The sequence below is a fragment of the Hevea brasiliensis genome, chromosome 4 (assembly GCF_030052815.1).
Source record: "Hevea brasiliensis isolate MT/VB/25A 57/8 chromosome 4, ASM3005281v1, whole genome shotgun sequence".
NCBI lineage: Eukaryota > Viridiplantae > Streptophyta > Magnoliopsida > Malpighiales > Euphorbiaceae > Hevea > Hevea brasiliensis.
In genome coordinates this window covers 19,420,737-19,445,577 of record NC_079496.1, presented here as the reverse complement: position 1 = coordinate 19,445,577, position 24,841 = coordinate 19,420,737, and the positions used below count along the sequence as shown (strand labels likewise).

The window sequence follows — 24,841 nt, the reverse complement described above, 5'->3', positions numbered from 1 at the left end:
ACATGAGGTAATTTTTTCAATGATTAGAACATAAAAGAAGAGTTAATTACCAATTACTGATATTGTTTGTTCAAAGTATATTTTGGTTTTTAGTGTTTTAAAATTTATCATTTGAGAAAAAGGTAAATCTTTAAGAGAAAAATTAATGTAATATAACAAATTAGGAATTAAAGTATTATTAAATTTTTTTAAAAATGTAATATATTTAATTTAAACTCAGGGCCAAAGTTTAATAAAATTTTTACAATTAAGAACTAACGTGTTAAGTCAATTGCAAAATATTAAAACTATTAATTTCTGAAAATTATAATGATTTAAGCGTATATTGCAAATTGCAAGAATTTTGAAGTTGTTTCTGTTAATTAGTCCAAAAAGTAACTGAACAATTATGAAGAAGAAGATCCTATGGCTATTAGGTTTTTTTTTTTTTTTTCAGATGTTCATTTCCAAGTGAAGTGAAGAAAACACTATTTCTGGAAGGCTTTAACAGTTTTAAGCCTATTCCATAATATTAATTACTCTAGTTGTTATTAAATATTAATTGTAGTTGTTCGTATAATCATTTAAAATAGAAGTGATTTTTTTCTAAAATAATTTCTTATTTTAATCGTAAAAAGTTTATAAAAGTCATTTTTTATTTATATTATAGTTAAAAAACAAGACTTTATTTAAAAAAATAGTGAAAAAAATTTTAAATTTTTTCATTTTTTTAATTAAATTTTCAGTTCTCTATTTAGATACGCATATAACATAAAACTCTACTTTTCAAATTATTTAATTTTTTTTTTAAAGGAAAAGTACTCTAATTTTCCATCTATGAACAAGCCAGATGCTTCACCATAGACTCGAAACCTATCTGCACCACTCTAGATTCTTCAACCAAGCTTTGTGTTTAAGGGTTGCTAAAGAGAAAGTATAACTCACAGGTAATAAGTTCAGCTCTTGTGGATTTTTGCATGTTTTAAGTTGCAGATATGTTTCAAGGCGTTATATTAATTGTATATATGCATTTCCAGAGGATAAATTTCAACAACAGTCCCTAAACTTATATAGTTGTAACACTAGTCTTTTAACTTTAAAATATAACATAAAACCCTTTAAACTTTTAAATTTTACACAGTAAAATTCCTCTGACTTTCAATTACTGATTTTTTAATTAAAAACTGATATGAATAGCTTTCACATTGCACTTAATCAATATTTCTTTCTTTTCTTTTATGTAAAGTATAAAATTATTCTGTCTATAAAGAAAAAAGAGAAGAAGGATTCAATTTACACATGACTTAAGAGAAAAAAGAGAAATATTGACTAAGATCCATGTTGAAAATGTTTAGGTCAACGTCTAACTGAAAAATTGGTAATTAGATATTAGAGAAATTTTACTATGCAAAATTTAAAAATTAATGAGATTTTATATTACATTTTTAGTCCCTAAGGGACTATAGTGTTACAACTAAATAAATTCAGGCGCAGTTATCAAAATTTATATCATTTCCAGATTTAGCTTGAATTTTGTTATTTATATTGATTTGGCTCTTATTTGCTTAGATTTTCTTAGGCTTTTGCTTTAATTTTCTTATAGGTATCATTGTGTTGGAAATAAAGAAACAAATTGAGAAAGAGAAAGCTTAACCTTAGATATGTGTTTGCAGAGAGAAAATGGCAAAGAAAAGAGAAGATGGTAAAAAGAGAGGAGGACATTTAAAAAGAGGAAGAAAGAGAGAATTATTCAAGTTTTATTTATTTTTTAATAGTAATTTTTATTACTAAACTTAATGGTATGTACGAAGTCTAAACTCAACTCAACTCAACTAAGCCTTTATCCCAAAAATTTGAGGTTGGTTATATGGATTCACTTTCTCCACTCTGAACGATTTTGGGTTAAATCCTCAGAAATGTGTAATACTTCTAGGTCATGTTGTACTACTCTCCTCCAAGTCAATTTAGGTCTACCCTTTTTTTTCCTTTCTATCCTCTAACCTAATGTGCTCTACTTGTCTAACTGGAGACTCCGTATGTCTATGCTTCACGTGACCAAACCACCTCAATCTCCCTTCTTTCAACTTATCTTCAATTAGCACCACTCCTACCTTTTCTCTAATACTCTCATTACGGACTTTATCTAGTCTAGTATGATCACTCATCCACCTTAACATTCTCATCTCTACAACTCTTATCTTAGTTGCATACGACTCTTTCAGTGCCCAACACTCACTACCATATAACATAGCCGGTCGTATAGCTGTACGGTAAACTTTTCCTTTCAATTTATTGGGAATCTTAAGATTACATAAAACTCCCGTGGCAACCATCCGACTTTAATCCTATGACTAACATTCTCTTCACATCCCCCATCTACTTGAAGGACTGAGCCTAGATATTTAAAGTGATTAATGTAAAACAAAATAATTGTTCATTGGCTCAATGTGAAAATAATAAACGCTCGGGAATTCAATTTCATCAAATAAAACTATAGAAACTCGATAGATAAAAACCTGAGAGGACCAAAAGATGCTTTTTGCTTTTCATTTGATACAAATTTGAAATCAGAGAAGCAGTTGTTGCTCTACAACTTGCAAGTGCGAAAGAACAACCAATAACTTGAGAGAACAACGATCATGCAAGAACAAGGACAAATTCAGATTCCAACTCCAACATTACAAGTCTCCACACGAAGCAAAGATCATGTTTCTTACATGCGAGCCATATTAATGATAGAAGAAGTTCATGTACATCACCAGTCTTAAAACTCCAGAGACACTTGGATAACTTTATAGCTCCCAGCTGTGTCCAAAGTCAGCTTTCACTTCTTCCCTCGCAGCTTCGCACCAAGAGCCCTCTCCAGTTTTCCTATTATCTGTTGATTAGGAATTGCTTTTCCAGACTCATACTCTTGTATTATCTGGGGCTTCTCATTGATCAACTGCATGAAACAAAATTATGATTACTAAAACCCAATCTAAGAATATATATATATATATATATATATATATATATATATATATATATATCACACACACACACACACACACACACCTGAGCAAGTTGAGCCTGGGTAAGTTTCTTGTCCATTCGAGCCTGCATGATGGCTTTCTTCAACTCAGTTGGCACTCGTTCATCTAGTAAGAAAACAAGGCCAGGAGATTCAGAATGTTCTTATCTTCTCATGCTAAGAAATCACACATTATCTAATGATTATTTTACATGGGAAGTATATAAAAGCAACAATAACAGCACAAAAACATGCTGAAATAACAAATATATAGCAATTCTATTAGTATGATAGGTTAAGGATGTGTCACAGGTACACCACATTATGCACATACAGAACACAGTCATGACATTAACACACATAGGTGACATCAAAAAATAATTGGGAGAAAAGAGAGCAATATCAATAAGCATCAACTTAAAGGCCCCTCTAGAAGCACATTTTTTAAATGAATCCATTGATTCATGAATTTCACCAAGAAAAAAGCATAAACATTAATATTAATAAAAAAAAAAAAAGAAGTGTAAAAACACACTAGTTTTGCTTTTCTTTAGCTACAAAATTACCAAGGAAAAGAACATGACTGATGAGATACATGCTTAAATGTTAATCCAACCAAGAATACAATAAAAATAGAAAAACAAAAACACACATACGAGAAAATAAATATTCTTTTCTGCACAAGAAGGATTAGCAATACACATTTCTCTTCACCAATCCTACTGTTGATTGATTAAATAACTGATTGTACCATACATGTCCCAAATATGAATTAGATAGTGGCAATGTCACTTGGAATTGAGTAGAGGTGTCGGGAATGGGTATATATCTGTGTCAGACTTGTGACCTTTTTAATGCTCGGATATGTTACGTAGGCCAAAAGGGTTGAAGTAATCTATCAAAGGGGTCAGCCACAATTAAAATTGTGATATGAAACCATTGGATTCTCGAAATATTCAATATTCTTTAACTTGTTTTGTACCCATCCTTTAATTCAAAGTTGTATTCTCTTTTTAACTTTTTTTTTAACCTATCCTTTGATTCAATATGCTTTTCATATTGAGAGAACTCTGTCACTCGAGTGTCCGACTGCATGAATATGTGTCAGACACATATTCCATGTTGTGTCCTATGTCATATTGGGTTGCGTCGACACGGGTATGGCAAGGCAAAATGAAGGGTCAGAGGATCAGAGGATAGTGGCTACAGAAAATTACTTTCATCAAGAATATTCTTAATGAAATTAACAACAACAATCAAAATTAGTTTTTAAAAAAAAAAAAATTACTCACGAGTTAGGTTCTCAGTTTCTTCATCAAGCTTCCTTGTGTTTAAAGAAGTGCTGCTGGAGGCTGCTTTGTTTGAACCAGCATTTGCTGCAGAAGAAATTGAGAGAGGCTTTTATATTCACATAAATAGGTATCAATCAATTAAATGAAAATGCTACACCATAGTCTAAGCAAGCAAATGTTAAAGAAGGATCCACCATTAAGAAGTAGTTTACTATCAGTCATTCCTACATGAGTGCCATTCATTCTAAAATCTAAAACTAGCTTCCTCAGAGGCCAAAAACACACGTATTGGTTGGAATAGAGACACAACAGCAATTCATTCAAACAAGTTAATGTGCTCAATATCCATTCAACCGTAAACATGATTATTTGCCTATGAAAACCAAATGGTATAAATTGTGAGCCACATGGCAGTTTCTCCGTCCCAAGTACATACTTCAGCTACCCACACTGCTTAAAATTCAATAAAAAAGCAACCATAGCAAAGAATTCATTCTATAGTACATGAATAACTATTCATTATAGTTTCTCTAAACACAGGATAACAACCAAAAAGAAAAAGCATGGTATTTTTCGTACAAATAAAGCATCAGGGATTCTGAGTACTGAATGCTTGGCCTAAGTTGCATACATGCTAGATATGGCTGATTAGTTATAATTACAAAAGAGTAACAATCTCATTACAATTTTTTTTTTTAAAATCAAGTAATAAACCCTAATTCCTCTTTGGCCGCAAGGAAAATCAAAACCACAGGAAGGGGGGAAAAATCCATTGCTGCCTATTGTTACAATATCATTCCAAAAATTAAATATTAACAGTTCCAAAATCGTTATTCCCTTTCCTTCGCTTCAAGAAACAAACAAGAGCACAATACAATCATCAACAACAACAACACTAATCGAACCCAAAACACTTCATCGATTCGATTGATCAATCACAGTAAACTAAATTAAGCAATCTATTTAAAAGGGTTTTGAGGGGGGGGGGGGGGGGGGGGTTGTGGAATCAAAGCAAAGCAAAGGGGTATACATTTTTTTATAATTTCAATGTCAGCGCCAGAACGCCGAGCGGCGTTGACGACCTTCTGGTCCTTCTTGGCGGCAGCGTTGGGAGCCTTCTTGCGGATCACCACTGGTTCCCAATCCTGCGTGATTGGTCCAACTCCAGACATTTTCTTCTCTCAAAACAATCTCTGATTTTGATTTTTGATGATAGCTTACGTCACTGTAGCTTTCATCCCTCTATATATATATATATATGCCATAGTATCCATTTTAAGCCCTCAAAAAAATAGTTATTTATTAGGTGAGTAAAAATTCAAAACTTAATCGAGTTAATTCTCCATATATGAATAAAATCGTCATTTAAGCATTTTAAAAAAATAGTAATTAAATTTATAAAAATTATATAAATATTATTTAAATTATAAATAATATTTTTTATATAAAATAAATAATAAAAGTCATAAAAATACATTTTTTAAAAAAAATAATAAAAAATTATAAGAATTAATTTTAGATTATCTTTGTTTCCATTCGAAATAATTTCAAGCTCTTACTTATCAAATACTTATTTCTCAATTGGAGCTCTGAAGCATACTTGATTTGATTGAAAGGTTTGTAAATCAAATATCTAATTTTAAAATGGCTAAATATATAAATCTACTCCTAAATTTTACTAAAAAGGCCTTAAACTTTTCTTTTGTTCCATCATAGGCTTCAACTTTTAATTTTTTTTATATCATTGAACTCCTGTTATTCTCATACTTAAAGAGTGTGAAAAGCAAGTGTGCATGTATCAAAAAACACTGATGTTGATTAATAACATTAATAATAATAATAATAATAATAATAACATCCTCTCATTTTTTATTCTCTCTTTTTTTTATTCATATATATTTATTATTCTGATCCATGAATAAGACTCTTTATTAGGTATTACCAAACACTAAACTTACTGGATGTGAGTACTTAACCTCAAATCAAAAAATGTTGTATAAATTTTCTTTTATCTTTTCCTCTCTTTTCACTTCTAGAATGAGTTCTATGAACTCAAAACAACCCCAACTAACAAAATGAATTTTGACAACAAAAAGTGAAAATCCCTCATAAGAAAATCAGATTATTTGCAATATAGCCTGCACAAAACATAATCGAATTCTTTTAATAGAAAAACTAAGCAAGTCATGCATAACCTTGTAACTGAGCCAAAAACAAAAAGGGCATTGAAAATGACCTCCGATTTTGCAACATTTCATAATTAGGCATTGTTTAATGCATCACCACTGAAATAAAAACTAGAAATCCAAAAGTTCAGCAAGTATGGCCCATTTTCCATGAATTTCTTAGCAATAAATATACCAATCAGTTTATGATAAACTTTTCTTCAACAATTTTAAAATATAAAAGAAAGAATAAATTATTTACGGTACAGACTTCTTGTTGATGTCTTCAAGAATTGAATAGACATGAGCGGCCTATGGTCAACTGAATTGAGAGAACAAAAAAAAAAAAAAAAAAAAACCCTTTAATCACTAAGAACAGTTGATTTATTATCAGAATCTATACGATTACGGATGCAAATAACTATCGAAGAAAGAGGGGTTGACTTTGTCCATTCACAGACTAGATTAGATTTTCGAGTTTTCCCCATACAGCTTGATGATAGTCTCTAATTGCCACAACAGAGATGTGTTCAAGTGGACGCATTTGTGAAAATTTTTGAAAAATTTTAGTAAAAGAGTTTGGTTTAGAGAAGTATGAATTGAGGAAGGAGTAAAGAGAATGACTTTGGTGGAGATGATGAAGAGTAAGGGTTTAGTTTAGGCAAATATAGTTAGGAAGTATCGAAAGTGTATCGATTTTGATGCGTGGTGATTTATTTAATTGTGTAATGTCATGTTAATTTATTTTTAACTCACTCACTGAATGGAGTGTCACTTTACGCGCGTTGTTGATTAGAACAATAAGGATTTAGGGGGTGTTTGGTTTATCTTTTGGGTGCAGCTGATAGTTGATGGACACCCAAACAGGTAAATTGTGGTGTTTGGTAAGTTTAAAAAAATAGAGCTGATAGCTGATGGGCAACTGATATGATACCCATCAGCTACAGTTTGTATCAGCTCTATTTTTAGAGCTGTTTCTCATCAGCTGATAGCTGATCTGATTTTATTTTTTATTTTCACCATATTATCCTTTTTTATTTAACTTAAAAATTAATATTATTAATATTTTTATTTTTTTATTTGTAATTTTAATATTTTGATTAATGTATTTCAACTTTGTTAAAATATTTTTTATTAATAACATAAAATATAAAATATTTATTTATATCAAAAAATTTAAAATTAATTATAAAATTTTCTAATAATAATAATAATTATTTTATTAATTTATCTATATTTTTAAAATTATTTAATTATCTTAAAAAATAATTATTTTCTTATTTCAATAATAAAATAAATGATATAATATAAAAGATTAATAATTATATATTTAATTTAATAATAAAATAAATAATATAATGTAATAAATTTATAATTTTATATTTATTTAAATAATAAAATAAATTATATGATATATACCCTTATTAGTCATTTCACATATTAATTGATATGATTAAATATAATTTTACCAAACACTTAATATAAATGTATGATATCATCGTTAACTTATTTTTAACTATCGCTGAATGGAGCGTCACTTTACTAGCCTATCAATTGTATTCAACAGTTAATCCAAACAGGCCCTTAATAATTACCAAAATCTGAAAGTTAAATTATGTTATAAGACAAAAGAAAAGTTAAAGGTGCCACTAAGCTTTTTTGGTACAGCTCGAGAGTTAATTTATGTAATTAGCCTTTTAAAATTAAGTCTAATTTTGATTAAGACTCTTTAAGACTTTTCAAGCCGAAATAAAGTTAACAAGTTAATTTTTAAATTAAATCTCTGATTACACGTTGAGTTTCAAAAAATTTTTAAAAATTATTTTGTTCCTTTAAAAAAAATATTAGCCTATAATATTATAATGCTCAATCAAAAAAAAAAAAAAATATATATATATATATATATAATCCAAACACCTCTTTAGATTAGTCCATTCATCGCTCAACAAATGGCAATCATTCCCTAAATGACAACAAAAAAGGAATTAGTATCATCTAACTAATCATGATACTCTTCTAATTCTATTCATCTACTGATATTTCATCATATCCCAATGCTCATTAAACAAAGTAGTACACAGACTTGCTAAATTAAACGATAGCTGAGGTTATATAAGCAGTGTCATGATTCATCTTCATCAGCCTCTGCTGCAGATATTTCAGAGTCCAATTTATTAATCAGCTGCTCACTTACATATTGTGCAACAGATATCATGTCAGAAATCACACTTGGATCAATGCCTGCACCTCCTCGTTTTGTCAACCCACAAATATGCCCTTTCCTATTTATGGAAACAGAAATTGCAGAGCTCATCTGGGATTCCTCTTCTGAAGTAGCATCTACAATATAGTGTCTCCCAACCTACATGACAGAGATGCAAACTTTCAAATGGAAGTGTTGTATGCAGTTCTTGAAAGGATAAACAGTTAACCACATCACCTTTGTTAAGGTAACTATAACAGGAATCTCCGATGTGTCAAATTGAAGAAATTCTTCATCACTTATGTCAACCTCTGGTTGCTCATCACCTGATGCAGCAGCTGTAACATGGACTCTTGGGATCCCTGTATTGCTCAAAGCAGCCTTTGGAAAAAATAAGTACACCACTAATCAGTGTAAACTAGTAAAGCCACCTTTGTCTTGAAACAAGTCTTTGCAAACTAGCATCAGTGCAAGTTTGTGATAGCTACAGGCAAGCACAAAAGGTTTTTGAACCTAATAATTCATTAGCCTTTTCTTTTATAATAAACTCTTGATACTTTTAAAATTACTTATCATTAGTCAACTCATAAAATAAAATCTTCATTAAATTGTCATTAGTCAATGCCACATTTTTTTTTTAATTTCAATCTTAATACTTATTTTTCTAAATGGGTAATTATAAAGAAAGTACTCCAACTTTATAATCACTTATCTAATTAAGTCCTCAATTTTATTTTTTTTTCTAATCCATAGTTATTAAAGGCTTAAAGTGCACGAAGGTGCCAAGGGGTTCTGGAGCCTAGGCACACGCCTGGGCCAGGTGAGACACAAAAAGAAAAATTCATTAAAGTCAAATAAATGTATTCCATCAAATTTCCTAAAATACTAATAACTAAGAAGCATTCAATTACTAATATATTAAAACTTGAATATTATTTTAATGTTTCAAAACTAAACTCAAGCAACTATAAAATAACTAATCTTCAATCTTCATCAAGAATAGCATAAAAATCTTCTTCATCCTCTTCTACACCTTCCTCCTCTTGATATATCTTCAAAATCAATATTTTCATCATCTTCCTCATCTTTAAGAACTAAAGGAGTATTATTTAATTCTCAAGCTAGTAGATGATGTTTTTTCATTTTCTTTTAGCATAGATCTTGAAATAGGTATAGATGCTTTTTTTTTTTTTTGAAAAAGACAATAAGAGAGTGGTACTGTTGAAAATGAAAATATAAGAGGTTTATGATTCTAAGTGTTGTAGTTTGATGAGATTTTGGCAACTATTTATTACTAATAATACTAATTTCAAAAACTTCCTAGTGCGTCAATATCAAATTCTGGTAGATCGATAAATTTTAAGTTGAGTGGTACTTCTTTTTGTCAATGAAAGTGCTCGCCAAAGGTAGAAATAAATAATGCACGCCTTTCTAGAGCCTTGCGCTTAGAGCAAGGCACACGCCAAGGGATAAGGCGAGAGCCTGGTGAATGTCGCCTACCTTTCTCATGTAGAGGCGTTAGGGTTAGAGCCTAGTGAGCCTTGAGTCTGAGGCACGCCTTTAACACACACAGATTATTAGGCTAGTTCTCCTTTAGACAAACGGTCTACTTAGGGTATTGCATTCTAATTTGAAGGGAATTTGATATCTTAGAAAAGTAAGAAACAAGATGTAGTGGCCAGATCAAGTGCAAATGCATAGTATCAGGCTATGGCTTTAGCCACATGTGAACTTATATGGTTAAAACAACTTTTTTAGAAGTTAAAATGTGGAGATGACGAACAAATGAAGTTGATTTGTGACAATCAAGCTATGTTATATATCACTTCTAATCTTGTGTTTCTAAGAGGACGAAGCACATTGAGATAGATTGTCACTTTATTAGACAAAAAATCGAGTCTGGATGTATTACCACTAGTTTTGTCAGTTCAAATCACCATTTAGCAGACATTCTTACAAAATCTCTTCAAGAGACTAGAATTGAGTATATTTGTAATAAGTTAAGAGCACACAATATGTACGCTCCAACTTGAGGGAGAGTATTAAGATAGAGACATGTATAGCTTTAAATTAGGGGATCGACTCCAATCCCCATAATCAAGGAATTCCTTGATTATGTATATCTTATAGGATTTGTAATTGTATATGAATAGTATACACAACTTGAGAATAGAATCAAGAAATTATTTCCACAAAATTTATTATTTCTTTCTATTTTCACAGAATATGTTGGATTTTTCTTGCGGCAAAGGGTTTTAGAGCAAAGTCAAGGAAGTGGAATAATCGATATCCTTAAATTTTTCCAGTGATCATTAATAGGCAGCCAAAAAGGTTGAGTATAGGTATGGTTGAGAGTAGGAGTAGAAGTGCTGCTGGATGCATTCTGGGTAAAAACTTGGAAATTATAGTTCCAAGGCACCACATGTGTATTGGTGACTGGGAGCTGAGATAGAATTCGGATAACTGTTGTTGGCGGTACTGGTGGTGTTGAGGAGGTAAGCGAAAAGAAAACCATCTTTGGAGTAAAGCTTGAGGTGTCTTTACCATATCTGGCTGTATTCACTTCCTTCTCTATTTCTGACCTCCGTTGACACCTCAAGATTCCGAGTCATAACATTCTCAGAATTTCTTCTCTAAATCTGCTTCAGTTTTCTAGCTCATGATTGCTTAAACAAGCAAGATGATCAGTTCTCCATTTCTGTTTGTTATAATAGTTGAAGTTTTAAGTAGAAAAGTTCAGGGGAGTTGAAAGAGATTGAAAAGCAAATGTTGAAATAGGATCAAACAAAGTTATTGTCTCATTTATGATTTGCAGACGATACATTATTCTTTTCGTTAGAGAAGCAAGTTTTTTAAAATGTCTTGACCTTGCTCAACAGGTTTCAAATGAAGTGTCTAAAGATTAATTCTAAAAGTGTTTTGATGGGAATTAATTGTCAAAGGAGTTCTTAGAATTATGTATGAGGTTGGAAACTTGGAATCCTCTCAGGAGTCCATTTAGGATTGTGATGAGGGACTTTCTTTGGTTGGAAGCAGGTGGAACCAAATGAGATCATTTAATCAGTTGGGAACAAGTTTTGTAGGCCTAGATCTAAAGTACTGCCCTAAAAGATATATGGTTGTGGTGATTTCCAATAGAAATCAATTCCACTTGGCAAAATGTTATTCAGATAGAGTATGGTTTAAAACATAATGGGTGAAGGATAAACACAATGTTACAATGAAAGCTCATAGAAATGCATCTCCAAGGTATTCTCTTTTTCTTCCTTTTGCTAAATAAAATCTCGATGAGGGTTCTCACATTTGTTTCTAGGAAGATAATTGGTGTGGCCAGAAACTTTTGTTATATTTCCTCATCTTTATGAAAAATCAATTTTGCATAATCTCTCATCTACCATTTCGTGACTCACATTAACAACAGTCTTGCTTGAAATTCTATTCCCATCTTATTGATCCTTCTCATGACCATCGGATCCAGCCATCCAATAAAACACAGAAAGAAAGACAATTGGTCTATAAAATGTGAAAAGTGGGAAACTGCACAGCAAAAAGATGCCAATCCATAGCAGGTTATAAATTTTTATTATTTAGGTTAAGGGTACTTATCAATCACATGCTAAAATATCTAACTTAATGTTGATGTATACTATTTTGTTCAATCTAGATTCCAAATCTATGAAGGTAGATACCACAACCAAATTCAATGTCCAAATGAAACAATTAATGACTTATCTCAAATGTTTTAAAGACTATAAGGACTTGTCTAATTGAAACAGGGGGGGAAGTTCGAGGACTTGATTTTAAAAGTAAAGAGGGAGGACTTCCTATGTAGTTATCCGAAATACAAAAGTGTTATTTTTTAAAAAGCATTAAAACTGAAGTGGTTAACATATTCCGAGTTGACTTGCAATAATTTGATGGAGACTCAATTAGAAACATTTTGAGAAGTATCAGGTTTTGAAGGTAAAGAAGAGGAGGGGGTGGAGTATCAAAGACATGAATGGAAAAATGATAAAAGTATTAGGACCTTTATTATTCCTACAATTATCAGACAGGTTGAATCTGGCGGGCTTTATCAACTATGAAGAATCAATAAAAGCCCCATAAAAGAACTTAATTCCCTGTTTCAATCAACACAATCCTTATATGTCCACCAGCTTCTAAAATCACCATTATATTCTACATTCAGTGTACTTGTAGAAAAGAAAAATGTATTAGGTATTCAAACAAGTGAAAAAAGGTTGATAATATACATCATCTTTTGTATGCTTTATTTTTCCATCCATAACAGAATCTTATTTCAAAAGAAAAAGAAATGGTCAACATGGCACCAGTGCAGCAATACATGGATAATACTAGATTCTAATAATTTAAAATACAGACATCATTTAAGTAAAAACACTAGTAAAAAAGTGATACTAAACTGATAATAGATTAAAACTTGAGAATTAAAATGATATAAAATTTCTTGTCCAAGAATTGCTAAAAGACAAAGCATATCTTGAACTTTACCAAACTTTTTTTTTTTAATTCCCAATGTATAATTGTAGATGTACCTTAATTGCAGCACCAAGAGCATCTAAAAGATTTCCATCTGAACTGACAACAAGGCCATCAATATAAAGATCCCAACAAATTTTTCCTTCTGCAACTACTAGAGATGATAGATCAATCCCAGCACCTGAGACAATTTCAAACATTTCATTGTTAAGTATCAAGAACCCTAAATGATAATATATCATTAGAGCACAAGGCAACAGATTTATGATTATTAGTCTTGCTCTACAGATAATACAAACCTGCCCCACTTTTACCACCTAGGAGACAACGCTGAAGAGCAACTGAAAGTTCTGTTGATAGGTCCTCGCCGCCTCTGCCCTGAATAAGTTGTGAATAAAAAATAACTTATGAAAAAAATAAAAAAATAATTAGACCAGCAAAATCAGATAGAGATTATCTCGATTTAGTTCTTAGTTACACAATGGATAAGCATCTTTACAAGAATTTGAAAGACGACAATGACCAAAAAACCAACGTAAAGTTGAACATCAATCAAAATTACCAAAAACATTGCATAATATACACTTTTTGTCCCTGATATTTTAAACCCAGTTACTTTGGTCCCTAAAGTTTATTAACAACTCTAAATTTTAGTCCTTAACTATAAAACTATAAATTTTTCATTACATTTTTATCCCTAATAATTTAACACTTAGTCCCTCAAAATATTAAAATTTTCATTGATGTTAGCATGAGGACCAAAAATGTTAGTTTGAAACAATAAAGTTCAAAGTTTATAGCTAATCTTGGGAGTTTTTAGTAATTTACACAAAAAAGATAATTAAAACAATGAGTGGTAAAATGGTAATTCCTATCAACTGTCAAGGTGCCACAAATGTTTTCAACCGGACTATTCATGAGAAAACACAATCGTAGTCACAATCCTTATCACAGATTATTATCAAGAATCAACCTTATCATACAGGCATCTATTAAGAGGGTAGAGATGCTACAAAGCATATAACCTCAAATGTTGGTTCTGCAACTGGGCTACAATCGACAAATATAGCAACCTTTCCCTTGTCAGGCTGCAATGCACTTGGCCTTCCAAGCTCAGCCTGCACATAAACAAATAAGCAATGTATTTGAAACTTGAAGGATAAAAATAACTCGACCAATGAAATTTTAAAATCACTTGGTAGAAGAGTGTCTTTTGCCACCTTCACACTAGCAATAACCTCTGTTGCACCCATCCTGATTCGTGCCGAGCCATTTGCCTGCAATGCAACTCATAAAACACCAAATTTAGAAGAGTGGGTAAAATTAAAAAAGAACAAAGAAAAATGCACAAGACTCTACAAGATCAGTTTTAAAATCAATGTTGGTTTATAGAAGATTTGGCTACCTGAGGGATGACTCCAGTTTCAACAAAAATGGGTCGATAGGTATCTCGTTTTCGACCATCAGAGCGGAGATTTTGATTAATGCCACCCTGTATGAAATGCTTTTCTCCAACTGAGAGTCCTACCATTCCTAACACTTAAAAGATAATATGTAAATAAACAATGATAGCGAAAAGTAAGGGAACTCATAGAATCAAAAACAATTAAAAGAATCAAGTTGACTGAATTGCTGAAGAAAACTGAACTAAACGAATACCATTAATTAAAATCTAGTCCAAAACTTAACAAAACAACCCTAAAAAGTGAAAAGAGACCAAAAAATACAATTCCTGCATCCCAAAAAAAAATCCTGCATACTCATCAGAATACAAGTTTCTAAGGCATTATTTGCAACAAAATTGGACTCAGAATGCAATTAGTCTAAAAATTATCAACATCAATTTCAGCTCCCCTTCACACAATTCAATACCAAAAGGACCAAAAGAAACAACAAAAGAAAAATTAAACTCACCTGACAAGTGAGAAGTGACTCAATGTCGAGATTCAAGAAAGGAGCGAATGACTGAATTATGGATGCTTGTAACAATTTCAGAGGCCAGAGGACTAGAGCAAGGCTAGCGGTGGAGGAGAAGCAGGAGAGAATGAGGTGAGATAGTGATGGGTAACGGATAAAGGTGACAGCAGTAGAGGAGAGGATGCGAGATAGTGTTCAAATTCAAGTGCGTTTCAAACCAAGGTGTTGCAAAGGATTACTCGAAGGAAATAATTTTAAAGGATAAAAATGACTAAAGGGGTATCCCCTTTCAAATCATCGAAATTGAAATTAAATTTGAAAAGAGCTATTTTTTAATAGAGAAATTGGAAGTGATTAAAGGGGCATCCCCCTTCAAATCACCAGAATTAAAATTAAATTTGAAAAGAGCAAAATTTTAATAGATGAATAGGAAGTGATTAAAGGAACATCCCCCTTTGAATCACCAGAATTAAAATTAAATTTGAACTGAGCATATTTTTAATAGAGGAATAGGAAGTGATTAAAGGGGCATCCCCTTTGAATCACTGGAATTGAAATTAAATATATTTTTAAAAAAATGAACAGGAAGGTGATTGGTTCTAAAATTGTCATAAGGTATATCTTAAGAGGAAAATTCACTATACGATGATTGGTTCCAATACCAATTTTCGAATCATTCATCATCTATGCATAGAAAGCAACTTTAACTTCATTTAATTCTCAACATACGAATTTATTTAGAAAATAGAACAATAAAATTCACATTTTTAAAGAAAAGGTTCAAGTTGCTAAAATATCAGTAGTCACAAAAAGAATAACTAATTTAAACCACAAGGACAAATCTCATGTATAACCAGGCTCCAACAACCAAAATCTCATGTATAACTTTATTTCAAAGGCAAATCTAGCAATATATTGATAATCAATGAACTAAAAACCCAAAATTTCATATATAGCCTTTATCTCAAGGACGAATCTCCCAATGAATTGGTAATCACTGACTAAAAGAAAAGCATGACTTTGACAGCCACAAAATAGAACTTATGACTATAATATGATGGCTGTGAATCAAATACGAAAGAATAAGTATAAGAAGAAGAAAATAATAGACAAAAACAGAGACATTTCAAAACCATAACACCTCCAAATTCCAGTTCAAGAATACACTAATCTGCCCTGCATCAATCACAAGTTCATTCTAATTTTCAAAATGCAACCTTATCAAACAGAAGAATAAAATTAATATATGTAGGGAAGCTTATTCTTTTCCGTTTACAATAGTCTAAATATAGGAGACACAAAGAAAAAGGTATAATAGTGAGTAATGAAAGCAATAGATCCCAAAATCTTCAAATTTCATACAAGTAATACCCTACAAAAGGCATCATTTAGCTTACCCAGCAGCCAAGAACCAACAAGAATTAATCAAAATGCCATTTTCAAACAATAAAACAACTGGAATAAACCAGAGACATTTTATAAAACACTCTTTAATGAAACAGATTTTATTCTCACCTAAGCCCAGATAGAGTGCACAATCTGAGCAGGGAGTGACGAGGTGGAAATCTAGTCAAGCTGCAATGCCTCAACTGGTAGCGTGTTGATGAAAGAAGACTTGACGGTGGAGTGACAAACCTGATGGAGATTCAGTGTTGCGGCCGCGCAATGGAGGGATGGACCGATTGACTTGATTCAGCTAATATGGACAGAGCGGTGGCCGTGAGTAAGGAGAACAGGGTCTGTGCCGATTCTTCTTGTGGGGAAGGGACTCGAAACAGGTGCGTGGGATTGCTGTGTGGCGTGTTGGACTACAGGAGAAGATTGGGGAAAGCTTTGGTGAAGTGAGGTTAGGTTGAGCTGCTGGAAAAGAGTAGGCAAGGGGCGTTTTGTGGAACTGGGTGCAGTGTCAGTAAGAGATAAAGACCAAAACCCACAGCTATGTCGTTTTGGGAGAGTGTATTCAAAGCTAATAATTAGGTTAAATTATTATTTAATTTTTATATTTTAATAAAATTAATTATTTAATTTTATATTTTAAAAAATATATTATTTTATTTTTATTAAATTATTTAGCCTTCTTATTAATTTTTCAATTAGATAATATTGTTAAATATGCTATTTAATTTTTTTAGTTTAATGAAATTAATTAGTTAATCCTTATATTCTAAAAAAATATATTAATTAATTTCTATAATTTGACTCAATTAATTATTTAATTTAATAATTATTTTTTATATATAAACTAACATAATCCTTTCTTCCTTATTTATTTCTTATTCTCCCTTATTTCTTTCTTTATATTTCTTTTTTTTTACACGTACACCCTTATCTCCCTTATTCTCTCTTTGTTTCCATCTGTCTATAAAAATGATACAAGCTATCTACAAAAAACAATTAAATGAATTTCTTAAATTTATAAATAATAAAAAAAATTATTTTTAAGCAAGAAAAATAAAAAAGATGTCCAAATAATTAAAAATTAAAAAGAAAATATGTAAATTCAGATTTAGTCTCCACATAAAAAATTTTCTATTTTTATCTAGGAATATATTTTTGTAAATATATGGACCAACTAATTAGTTTCACTATAATAGAAAGACTAAATAATAGTATTTTTCAAAATATAAAAATTGATTAATCAGTTTTCTTAAAATAGAAGAACTAAATAGTAGTTTAAATATTATGAATAATGAAATTTTTAATAGAATGATTAAATAGTTTAATGAAAGTAAAATATATAGACTAAATAATGTATTTTTAAAATATAAATATTAAGTAATTAGTTTCATTAAAATACAATAACTAAATAATAACTTTTACTTTTTTTTTTTACTTTTTCAATATTTTAGAATATTTATATGGTATTTATAGGATAATTTTTACGGTCATCCCTTTATCTTATGTTTCACTTTTATCTCACTAAAGAAATTCCTTAATTTCAATTTTTATTTTTAAAATTTCCTCTAATGTTTTAGTGCTTTTTCGGTGAAGAACGATATCATTAATATTTTTGTAATAGATTTAAGTAGTGATTGAAACAATCAATATTTTTTGAATGTGAGAGGATGGATGTGAAAAGCTAATTTTATTATTTTTTTAATCTAAAAACTTATTATAGCATAATAAGTTCAAAAAGAAATTACACAAATGAAATGATTATATATATATATATATAAGTGGAGGGAAATTAGCATCGTTAAAAATATTTTTTTATAATTTATATTATTTATAAAAATATTAATAAAAACATATATATAGCAATAACATACGTGTTTATTTATCGATAACAACATAAAATAGGGACATAACAATTTATATCAATTAGTTGTTAATTACCTCTAACAATAACTTATTTGTAACTAATACTTTCACCAAGGAGATATTATTTTATACAAATTAGTCGCTAATAATTATGAGTAACGACTTGTCTATTATTGATTTTTCAGTAATCAAAACTATTTTATTCAAATTGGTCGCCAATATTTTGTAGCGACTATTTTTTGGTTGCTAATCCCATAAATAATTAATTTATAATATTTGTATAATTAATATAAATTAAAATTTTAATATTATTTTAATAATAATTTACTTATGCAAAAAAATCTTATTATAATTTTATATTCATAATTTTACAGGTACTATTTTATTAAAAAATTGTTTAGTTTCCCATAATAAAATTAATAAATAACTTTAAACACCGAATCTTCCTTTCGCTAATTTATTTTTTTAATTGTTTTAAATATTTATAAAATTAAATTATAAATTACTATTAAAAACAACTATTTAATTAACTTAATTATAAAATTATTATTAAAATTTCAATATTTAATTAAATAAAAAATTTATATTTAAATCAATCGAAATAAAGTTTTAATCCTATTAAATGACAGATATTTTATTTGTCATAAATTTGTTGCTATTTAAAACAAAAAATTAATAACAGATAAGTTTTAACATTAAAACACCCAATTTTTGTATAATAGGACCCGATCTTAATTAACTTCTATATATAATTTGATTTTTTTCTTTATTCATTAAATTTTTATGTGTGCCTTTTTTCTCAAATGAGTAAAATCTATTTATAAGTTTAAATTTTCTAAGTTTTTGGCAATGTTCTCAACATCAAATCAAGCCAATCAAGCCAATATCCTTGCAAATTCAATAATATTCATGGAGGTTAAGATGGATTAATTTTCCTTTCTTTATGTTTAATATTGATATATTCAATAATATTTAGGATGATAAATATTATTTTTTACATAAAAAAGTATATTTTTTACATGTGATTGTATGAGATTTTAATTTTATTGGTTTACTTAGTTTAATTGTAGAATAATTATAATTTGTTAATATTCTTATGTATATGAATATAATTTTTATTTTTAATTCATTAGTCAATTTAGATAGGTTGTTGATTTTGAACATAAAATTATAAGAAAACTTAATTATATTTTTACACATATTTATGTGATAAGTTATGCTTCCCTTAATATTAATTTTAAATTGGTATACTTTATATTCTTTAAAATAATAAAAACATGTAAGAGGAAGGGACAAAAAGAAAAGAAGAAAATAATATTTGACCATTTGAAAATATTAATTAAATAATTATTATAAATTAATTAAGTATACATGATTAAATTTATTTTTATATTTTAATCTGTAATTTATTTATAGCATATAAAATATAACCTATATTTAAAAAAATAAAAACACTTATTAAAGATATTAAATAATATATTAAATAGTTTAAAATTATTTATATTAAATATTATGATAATATAAAATTTTAAAATATTAATAAAATAAAAATAAAAATTTTCTAATACAATGCACTACACTATAAAATACATTTTAAAAATTATTTATTTTATAATTTTATAAATAATTTTTTTTCATATTGGTTATGCAATTTTATTATGCAAGTTAATATTATTTTAAATAATAAAAAAATATAAGCTAATCAAACTTTTTTTTTTAAAGTAAAATAACAAAGTTTGAGCAATTTTAATTCAATGAGCTAACTTGCATTTATTGTTAATTTATTTTAATTTTTAAACATCTTTGTCTATTTATATTTTTAAAATCTATTATTATATCATTTTTTATCATATTATATTTAAGTTTATAATTAAATTAATATTTTTCGTTAATAATATAACACATAACTTTCATAAATATATGATAATATATTAGTTCTTAAATTAATAAATAGTTTTATATAATTAATTAAATATTACATTAAATTTAATATTTTTAATAATTTAAGTAATTAAATATAATATTTATAATACAATGATTATAGTATATCATATATAGAAAATTAATAGAATATTATATATAAAAACTTAAATCACTGGGTGTGTGTATATATATATTTCAAAGCTAAAGCATATATATAAAATTATAAATAAATGTCATCTGTTTAAGTAATTAATTTAAAAATATATAATTTGTCAATCAATTATTATTATATTTTATTGATTTGTATTAGTCTAATTGACAAAAAATATTACTTTCAATTCGCCCAATTTTAACTCGTGTTTCTACAAGTCCTCAACAATGGACAATATATGTGTAGTTTGGATTGGCAAAGTAATTAAAAATATATTATTTATTTAATAAATTTATATTTAAAATTTTATTCTCTTAATTTAAAAAAATAATGAAAAATATATAATAATTAGGAGTGCACGATTAAAGTTGGGCAATTTGAGGGCAAATTTTGAAGTCGAACAACAATTGACCGTGCAACTTTAATATTCAACCAAACTAAATATTTAAATTCTGATTAGAGCAATTGGAGTGCTGGGTGGTGCAAAATTATGATCCCAAGTAATAGTAGAATTTTTATAAAATAAAGAGTAAGCATTTAATTTTATTTTATTAGAAGAACAACTCAAAATACTCGAAAACTCATCGGAAATGCTGTACGTCCTGTAAATTTTTGAAGCTCTCAACACGGGGAGTCTAGTGGTATGAAAAAATTCTTACCTTTCTTTATGGTATGAAAAATACTATATAAATTACTTTACACATCAAATAAATTAGAATTTAAGGAATTATATTTTATAATGAAATTAACTATATCTTATAATAGAATAAATCATATTTTAATGATGTGTCAATTATTAATTAGGATGATATATACACTCAGATAGATATAAGTAAGAAGTGCCTAGAAATTAAAATTTTGATTACCAAAATAAAGAGTAAATTCACTTGCCAACTGATTGAAGCCATATATTAGGATTACAATGCCTAATAATTTATAATGATTTAAACACTATTGTAAAATGTGAATTTTTATATGAAGTCTTGATGGAAAAAAATAGCTATAAATAAATTACAATAATAGTATATCTACAGGAAAATCTCGTAGATAATTTAGGCTGCAATTATAAATTATAAATATTTATTTGGCATTGAGATTGGAGGGCCAAAACTACTTTTAATGAAAAAAAATAGTTTAAATGTTGTTGAAAAAAGCAGTTTAGAAAATATTATTTTGTTATTTTAATAGTTTTATAATTAAAATTTATTAAATTTAATTTTAAATTATTTTTTTAATAATATTTAAAAAAATGTTGTTGTGAACCACAATTCCAACAATAATGCCTAATAGTCCTAAATTCAAGCAGAATTCTGAAGTTATTGTTTACCAAATAAAGCTGCAAATGCAAGATGTATTGGAAGATAGTTTTAACATGAACAAGGTCAAGCTTGTAACAACATTATATGACCTATTGCTTCTTTATTTATGGGGCTATATCTATCTTTAATGAATTGTTTCAACACTTGAGGGAAAAGTGGGTCAAAATTTTTTAAAAACCACATATATAAAATAGAGAAATAACAACCTCACAAGTCCTCCAAAACTAACTCCTAATTTTCCCCTTATAAAAGCGAAGTCCTTTTCTGATCTCCATTTGAATGCCTAAAGAAAACAAAGAAGAAAAGGATCAAAACAAAAAAATAGAAAGGCCATGCATTCTACCAATAGTATTGTCTTCCTAGCATTTGTAATTTGCTTCTTGTCTCTCATTCATTTGACCCATGGGGAAACTTATTTCAATGTGAAGGGCAAGGTTTATTGTGACACTTGCCATGTTCAATTCATAACAAAGGCTACAACCTTCCTTCAAGGTATGTGCATCTCTATTCTAATCCTAAGTTGCCATTTTATTTTCCAATAATATGATTAATAATTTTCCAATCAATTACTTTAGACCATTCATAGGTACTAACATACTTATATAACTCAATATATATGAACGAATTTGAATAATGAATACTTAATGAGTTTTGATATGTAGAATATTATATATTATTTAAATTTTATGAAATTTATTTATAAATATTTAAATTATTTATGATTGATAAGGGTAGTAATGAATCGGGTAATTATATTGGAACGGATTTAGGTCTTACATAATTAGATTTGAAATAGATTTAAATTTTAAAAAAATATTACGTTATTTAATTATTAAATACATAATTTTTAATAACATTTATAATTTTTGTATATACATATTATGCTTTAAATAAATAAAATTTAAATATTATATGAGATTATTAAAATTCTAAATATAAATGATTAATAAAAATATATTTTTATATAAATTATTAATTAAAATATATAAAATTACATGAGTTTGAATATTATTCAAATAATAATATTCTTATTTGAGACGAATTTAGTAATTTAGGATATATTTTTAATGAATATGGGTTTCGTTCAAATATTAAAGTTATTATTTAATTTTTATGGACATTTTACTCGTTATTTTCTCTTAATCGGATAAAATATCTTAAAAGTATATATATATATATATACAAATATCATTACAGGTGCGAAGGTGCAATTGGAGTGTAAGAATAAGGAAACCAATGAGATAACAATTAGAAAAGAAGCAGAAACAGACGAAAGTGGAGAATATCATATTAAGGTGAAGGGAGACCACGAGGAGGAGCTTTGCCAGGTGACACCAATATCATCTCCAGATCCAGAGTGCAATAAGATAAGCCAAGACCCTTTTGTGAAGAATGCTGGCCAAATTTCACTCTCTCACCATAAAGGCATTACTAGCAAAACTCGCAATGCCAATCCTATTGGGTTTTTGAAGGAAACTGTTCTCCCTCAATGTTCTGAGATCCTCAGCCAAATGGGAGTCACTGCCTATGGTCTTGTCCCTTGAAAATTATTTATACATTGATTTATTTATTTATATAAATCAATTTCTTCTTTTGAGGGCAGTGTGGTTTGGGGTCATAATTAAAATTTGGGTTTTTATCTAAATTAAATATCATTGGTGTGAAATCTTTAATTTTTATTTTTGGCAGTAGCCCTTTTGTTTATATATACCAATTAATATATGGTTTGTAAATTTGCAAAATAACTTTTTATTTTCATGTTGAAGGGTTTGTCATTTTGTTTTGATGTAATTTAACATCAATTTGCCATCTCCTATAAAGAAGCTCTTATGAACAATGATTGAACCCATTATTATCGTAATGTTTTAGAATATCTATTTTCTTATTTTCTAAATATTTTTTTTGAGTAAATCATATATATCTATTAATATATTGGATTAGGCTTAATCATGCTTATGGGAGTAAAGCAATCTCAACGAAAATTTTCTCTATTCACAAGAATCGACACTCATCTTATTTAAGATACACAAAGTAATATTTTAAATATTTAAAAAAAGTAGGTTGAAAAGTTTTTCTTTTAATTAATATGATTAAAATAAGTTAAATTTAACTAAAATCAATTTTCAATAGCCTCTAATTAAAGGAAAAAAAATGGTTTTTTTTTTCCAACAATAACTTCAATATGTCAAATAGATACTTAAAAAAGAGACTACATATATATCTATCATTTTTTTTTTTCTGTAATTCAGTTCTTTTTTAGTTGTTTCAAATTAATTTGGTTTAAATTGAGTTAATTAATTGCAATACTAATTCTTAAGATTTATTTGTTATTGCCGTTAGAGTTACAGAGAAAAACATGTTCTTATATATTAACTAAAGAGTATTAAAAATAAATTAAAATTATATATATATATATATATATATTAATTAGTAATAATAACATTGAATAATAAAATATTTTTAATAATATTTACAATAAAAAACACGTTTTAAAAAAATATTTTTTTAAAACGTGTTTTTTAACTCTAATATTCAAATATCAAATGAAGCCTTAATTTTCCCACCTTGCCTTAATGACGGCCTTGTCTGAGCCTTTACGCTCTCCAAATGAAGGACTTTGCAATGAGAAATGAGAGATTTTTTATAAGAGTAAATTACATGTCACGACCCAACCTATGGGCCGGACCAGCACTAGGACCTGAGCCAACCTAAAGCCCCCAAGGCTCGTAGTAAGCCTAACTATTCATCAACCCAACTCTAAGGCCCATTTGGGCCCAATATCAAGAATTCAACCGGACAGAGTCCGGCCATAAAGTGAACCTTTCAAGGGAGAGTTTTTAACTCATCGGACCTGTAAACATAAGATATAATCATTTGGGGAGCTCAGCTCACCCTCCATATACTCATAACAATATAGAAATAAATGAGAGCTCAGCTGCCTTATTCAGTCCAACAAACATGCATATAATAATAAGTTTACAGGTCCAACATGGTAATTATATTACAGACTCAAATCAAATGAATATTTCTAATACATGCGGAATTCTAGAAGTTAACAGAATTACACAAACATTAATAAACAACCTGTGAAGGAGAAAAGCAGGTTAACCACAATAAT

The 24,841-nt window shown here is 28.6% G+C and overlaps 3 protein-coding genes across 6 annotated transcripts; 1 reads left to right on the top strand and 2 right to left on the bottom strand.

Moving 5' to 3' along the window:
* Positions 1 to 2,496: 2,496 nt before the first annotated feature.
* LOC110635209 (multiprotein-bridging factor 1b) lies at positions 2,497 to 5,535 on the bottom strand. Its single transcript, XM_058145527.1, has 4 exons — positions 5,315 to 5,535; positions 4,285 to 4,368; positions 3,037 to 3,119; positions 2,497 to 2,923 (listed from the first exon to the last, which is right to left on the bottom strand). Exons 1-4 carry the CDS (start codon positions 5,454 to 5,456, stop codon positions 2,804 to 2,806), a joined length of 429 nt encoding a protein of 142 aa, XP_058001510.1. The 5' UTR covers positions 5,457 to 5,535; the 3' UTR covers positions 2,497 to 2,803.
* Positions 5,536 to 8,358: 2,823 nt separating this feature from the next.
* On the bottom strand, positions 8,359 to 17,014 carry LOC110635169 (uncharacterized). Of its 4 annotated transcripts, none has more exons than XM_058145526.1 (8): positions 16,705 to 17,014; positions 14,558 to 14,691; positions 14,373 to 14,429; positions 14,178 to 14,270; positions 13,452 to 13,530; positions 13,209 to 13,333; positions 8,890 to 9,033; positions 8,359 to 8,811 (listed from the first exon to the last, which is right to left on the bottom strand). In XM_058145526.1, exons 2-8 carry the CDS (start codon positions 14,681 to 14,683, stop codon positions 8,572 to 8,574), a joined length of 864 nt encoding a protein of 287 aa, XP_058001509.1. In that variant the 5' UTR covers positions 14,684 to 14,691; positions 16,705 to 17,014; the 3' UTR covers positions 8,359 to 8,571. The 4 variants fall into 4 exon arrangements, with proteins under 4 accessions (XP_058001509.1, XP_058001508.1, XP_058001506.1 ...); XM_058145525.1 differs by having other exon boundaries at positions 16,585 to 17,001; XM_058145523.1 differs by having other exon boundaries at positions 14,558 to 14,685; positions 16,585 to 17,001.
* Positions 17,015 to 21,985: 4,971 nt separating this feature from the next.
* LOC131179550 (olee1-like protein) lies at positions 21,986 to 23,427 on the top strand. The gene is made up of 2 exons (XM_058146429.1): positions 21,986 to 22,215; positions 22,921 to 23,427. The coding sequence occupies exons 1-2, from the start codon at positions 22,056 to 22,058 to the stop codon at positions 23,265 to 23,267; spliced, it is 507 nt and encodes a 168-aa protein (XP_058002412.1). The 5' UTR covers positions 21,986 to 22,055; the 3' UTR covers positions 23,268 to 23,427.
* The last annotated feature ends 1,414 nt before the right edge of the window (positions 23,428 to 24,841 follow it).